Source organism: Microtus ochrogaster, unplaced genomic scaffold (assembly GCF_000317375.1).
Source record: "Microtus ochrogaster isolate Prairie Vole_2 unplaced genomic scaffold, MicOch1.0 UNK87, whole genome shotgun sequence".
Classification (NCBI taxonomy): domain Eukaryota; kingdom Metazoa; phylum Chordata; class Mammalia; order Rodentia; family Cricetidae; genus Microtus; species Microtus ochrogaster.
Window position 1 is genome coordinate 428,679 of NW_004949185.1, and position 4,150 is coordinate 432,828.

At 52.2% G+C, this 4,150-nt stretch overlaps 1 protein-coding gene across 2 annotated transcripts in view; it reads left to right on the forward strand.

Annotated features, from left to right (window-relative positions):
- Positions 1–4,150, forward strand: part of LOC101999138 (class I histocompatibility antigen, Non-RT1.A alpha-1 chain-like) — a 7,784-nt gene that overhangs the window by 2,693 nt on the left and 941 nt on the right. The window contains exons 2-5 of one of the 2 annotated variants that reach the window (XM_013355050.2): positions 1,413–1,688; positions 2,497–2,772; positions 2,941–3,216; positions 3,320–3,408. In XM_013355050.2, the coding sequence (XP_013210504.1) occupies positions 1,413–1,688; positions 2,497–2,772; positions 2,941–3,216; positions 3,320–3,408 (917 nt within the window). Of the gene's footprint in view, positions 1–1,412; positions 1,689–2,496; positions 2,773–2,940; positions 3,217–3,319; positions 3,422–4,150 lie in introns of both variants that reach the window. The other variant, XM_026777849.1, reaches the window with a different exon arrangement.

Below are 4,150 nucleotides of genomic sequence, written 5' to 3' on the forward strand. Positions count from 1 at the left end.
CACACCTGTCACGGCAGTGCACACCTCTCACCACAACAGTACACACCTGTCACCACGACAGTGCACACCTGTCACCACGACAGTGCACACCTCTCACCCCAGCATCTGGGAGGAGGAGGCAGAAGGCCAGCCTCACACAGGGACTTTGTCTCAATAATAAATTAAAGAAAAAAATAAACATGAGATTATATACACCTGTGTGCACGTGCCTTTCTATGATAGGGGATTGCAAAACTAGATAGAAGGAATCATGACAGGGAAGGAAGGAGTCATGGAGGCAGGAGAGGCAGATCACAGGAATAAAACAAGCAGCAGAAACTGACTTAACTAGGAGCAGGCACGCAGGGCAGAGCAACGAGGGAGAAGCCTAGCGGCAGTGCTGCAAAAACAGCTCACTGGCGGCTGCAGAGGCAGCTCACTGGTGAAGAGCACACACTGCTCTTGCAAAGGACAGGAGCTCGGTCCCCAGCACCTACACGGGGCAGCTCACAACCACCCGCAACTCCGCTTCCAGGGGATCTGACACCCTCTTCTGGCCTCCCTGGTGCCTGTGAAGTATCTGCACCGGCCAGAAGAGGGCATCAGATCGCCCAGAACTAGAGTTCCAGCCATGTGGGTGCTGGGAACTACACTTGGGTCCTCTGCAAAAGCAACAGGTGCCATCTCTCAGTCCCTAAAGTAATCTTTACAAAGAGAAAAAAAGTGTTTTGGGATGAGGATCAGTAAGAGAGCAACTCTCAAGCTCTCAAGCGCGTAGGAGTCCGGAGTTCAATCCCCAGCACTTAGTAAACAAAATGAAGCCTGTACCCAAACACAATGGTCCATATGCACAGATACTAAGATGAAACCCATTACTCCGTAGTCTAAGTTTTTAATTTAAAAAAAAAAAAATCTCGCTGGGCAATGGTGGCACACGCCTTTAATCCCAGCACTCGGGAGGCAGAGACAGGCGGATCTCTGTGAGTTCGAGACCAGCCTGGTCTACAGAGCTAGTTCCAGGACAGGCTCCAAAGCCACAGAGAAACCCTGTCTCGAAAAACAAAAACAAAAACAAAAAAAAAAAACTCTAATATGGGAAGAACCAGCAGGGGATGGAGGGAGATCCTGCATTTCCTGACACACACCACATGCAGACAGTTCCCTGGGAGGCCAGAAGATGTCAGAACTCCTGGATCTAGAGGTACAGGTGGTTTGAGGGGCCATGTGGGTGCTGGGAAGGGAGCTCAGGTCCTCTCTAAGAGTGACCAATGCTCTTAAGCACTGAGCCATCTCTCCGGCCCCTTACACTTCTTTGTCAATTCTCGGAATTATCCTAGAGTACAGTGTGGAATTTGGCTCACTTGGCTGGTGGGGCACACTCACCCCCCGACCCTCCACCACTACCTCACACCAAACCCTGATTCCCACCTCAGGACCACACTCTCTGCTGTACGCATACTCTGCTGTGAGTAACCCGGGCCCGGGAGTCCCTGCATTTTTTGCCACTGGCTTCGTAGATTGCCAGCCCTTCATCCACTATGACAGCATCGGCACGAAGGCAGAGCCCTCTGTTGACTGGCTGAGGGAAAATCCAAGTTACTTTGCTGATGAGACTCAGGTCTTCACCAACCGGATGAAGATTTTCCAGCTGAGCCTGAGAAACATAGAACAGTACTACAACAGCTCGGGGGCCCAGAGCCTGCGAGCAGGTGTGTGCCTGGAGGGGGTGGGGGACAGGAGGCCCTCAGTGTCCTGACAGACTGTAGCAATCCGTGTGACAGTCATGTGTCCGGAGTCACAGATCTACAAGCTCACATGCAGTACTGAGCGTTTGTCCTTAAAGTGCTTGCTCGCAGCATCTCCGGGAAAGCACTCATGGGGGGTGGGGAGCCTTGTGACTCTAGGCCAGGCAATCTCAGTGACAGCTGACTTTGAAATTCATTAGAGAATTCTGCAGCATAAAAGTTTGTTTTCTTGCTGGCCAGTGGTTGGTTTGGTTCAGTTTCTTTTGTTTTTGTTGTTTGTTGGGTTTTTTATTTGTTTGGTTGGGTTTTTTGTTTTGTTGTTTTTTGAGACAGGGACTCATGGAGTCCAAGCTGGCCTCTAATTCACTATGTAGCTGAGGATGACCTGCCAGCACCTCCCGCTTGCAGGGCTCCAAGTGTGTACCCCACCCCACCCCCCAGTCAGTGCTCTGTCTCTAGAACCCCTCAGAGAAGCACTGAGCACAGTGCGTCCTTCACCCGTCCCAGGGAGGTGACGCATGGACTCGGGGCTGCTAGCACAGGAGTCCTGTGGGCTGCACTCTGGGTCCTCCCTCCCTGGCCAAGGCTCTTTGTCGTGACCTGAAGCAGTGCAGGCCTGGCCCCCGACAGAGCTGGTCAGACGACATGATCTAGAATGTGAACACCCTCCAAGGAGAACCCAAGGAATCCCATGGCAGTTAGGGGAACAGGGGCCATAATGGAGAGAGCGGCCTGGGGAAGTCCTCTCTGGCCACTGACATGCTTGCTCTAGGCCCTCACACCCTCCAGTTCACATACGGCTGTGAGATGCGGGAGGACAGAAGTGCCACAGGACACTGGCAGTACGGCTACGATGGCAGCGACTACCTGACCTTGGATCTAGACTCCATGCAATACAGAGCAGCCACGTTCATCGCTGACCACACCGTGCGGAAGTGGGAAAACAATGAGTACTGGCTGGAGAAAGAAAAGAGCTACTTGGAGAAGGAATGCCTCCTGTGGCTGAAGAAATATTTGACCCTCGGAGGAGAGAACTTCAACCGAACTGGTAAACAACCCCCCCACCAAGCCCAGCATCCTCCATGTGGCCAGCGGGATAGAGAGCGCCCAAAGCCCCTCCAGCACAGGGATGGAGGGAGGCATCCGGACCCCACAGCCTTTCCCACTGGAGACATGAAACTGTGCTCACCACCATCTACCTATCTGTTTACTGCAGACCCTCCCCAGATAAGAGTAACCCGTCATCCCAAACCTGAAGGAGACGTCACCCTGAGGTGCTGGGCCCTGGGCTTCTACCCAGCTGAGATCTCCCTGACCTGGCAGCTGGATGGGGAGGAACTGATCCAGGAAATGGAGTTTGTGGAGACCAGACCTGCAGGAGACGGAACCTTCCAGAAGTGGGCAGCTGTGGTGGTGCCTTCTGGGGAGGAGCAGAAATACACATGCCATGTGCAGCATGAGGGGCTGCTGGAGCCCCTGATCCGGAGATGGGGTAAGGAGGGAGTGGGGGCACAGAGCCTATTACCAGGGAAAACAAAAGCCCTCTGGAGAGGCTGAGCAGGGCGAGGCCCTGCATCCTTCTTTTCCCTTTTCAGAGCCTCTTCAGCACACCACCGCAGTGCCCTGGAGTGCCCCCGTGTTTGTTTTCCTGACACTTGCTGTCATCTGCTGCTGCACACTGACGGTAGGAAAAGGAGGTGTGGGTGCCTATGTTGGAAGGAGTGCCAAAAGTCAAGTTGTAACTCCTGCCATGGCCCAATGTGCCGACACTCTATGCAGTAGCAAAGGCTGGGAGGGTCCTGGCTGGAGGCTGATAGGTGCACTGTCAGAGGTGCCAGCACCAAGGACAGCTGCTGATAGGTGAGACTGTAACCATGACACTGTCAGAGGTGCCAGCACCAAGGACAGCTGCTGGCACAGCTGCTGTGGGACTCCAGGACCAGCAGCACCCATGGGAAATGAGCCTACTTCTCTGGGATGAAATGTATCAGGTTCTCCCTCAAATGCCTGCCTTTCTTAGAGGAGATTACACAGAAAGCAGCCAGGCCCCCTGTGAATCAGTGAGTCTGAGAGAAGCATGGGATGGAAACATTTTGTGTGTGCACACATACACATGTGCACATGCATGCATATATGCACAAATGTGCAACTATATGAGAATTACGGCCTTTACTATGTATATGTGTGTCTGTTTACATAAGCATGTATGTGCGTCTGCTTACATAAGCATGTATATGTGTGTCTGTTTACGTAAACATGTATGTGCATCTGTTTACATAAGCATGTATGTGCGTCTGTTTACATAAGCATGTATATGTGCGTCTGTTTACGTAAGCATGTATGTGCATCTGCTTACGTAAGCATGTATGTGCGTCTGTTTACATAAGCATGTATATGTGCATCTGCTTACATAAGCATGTATGTGC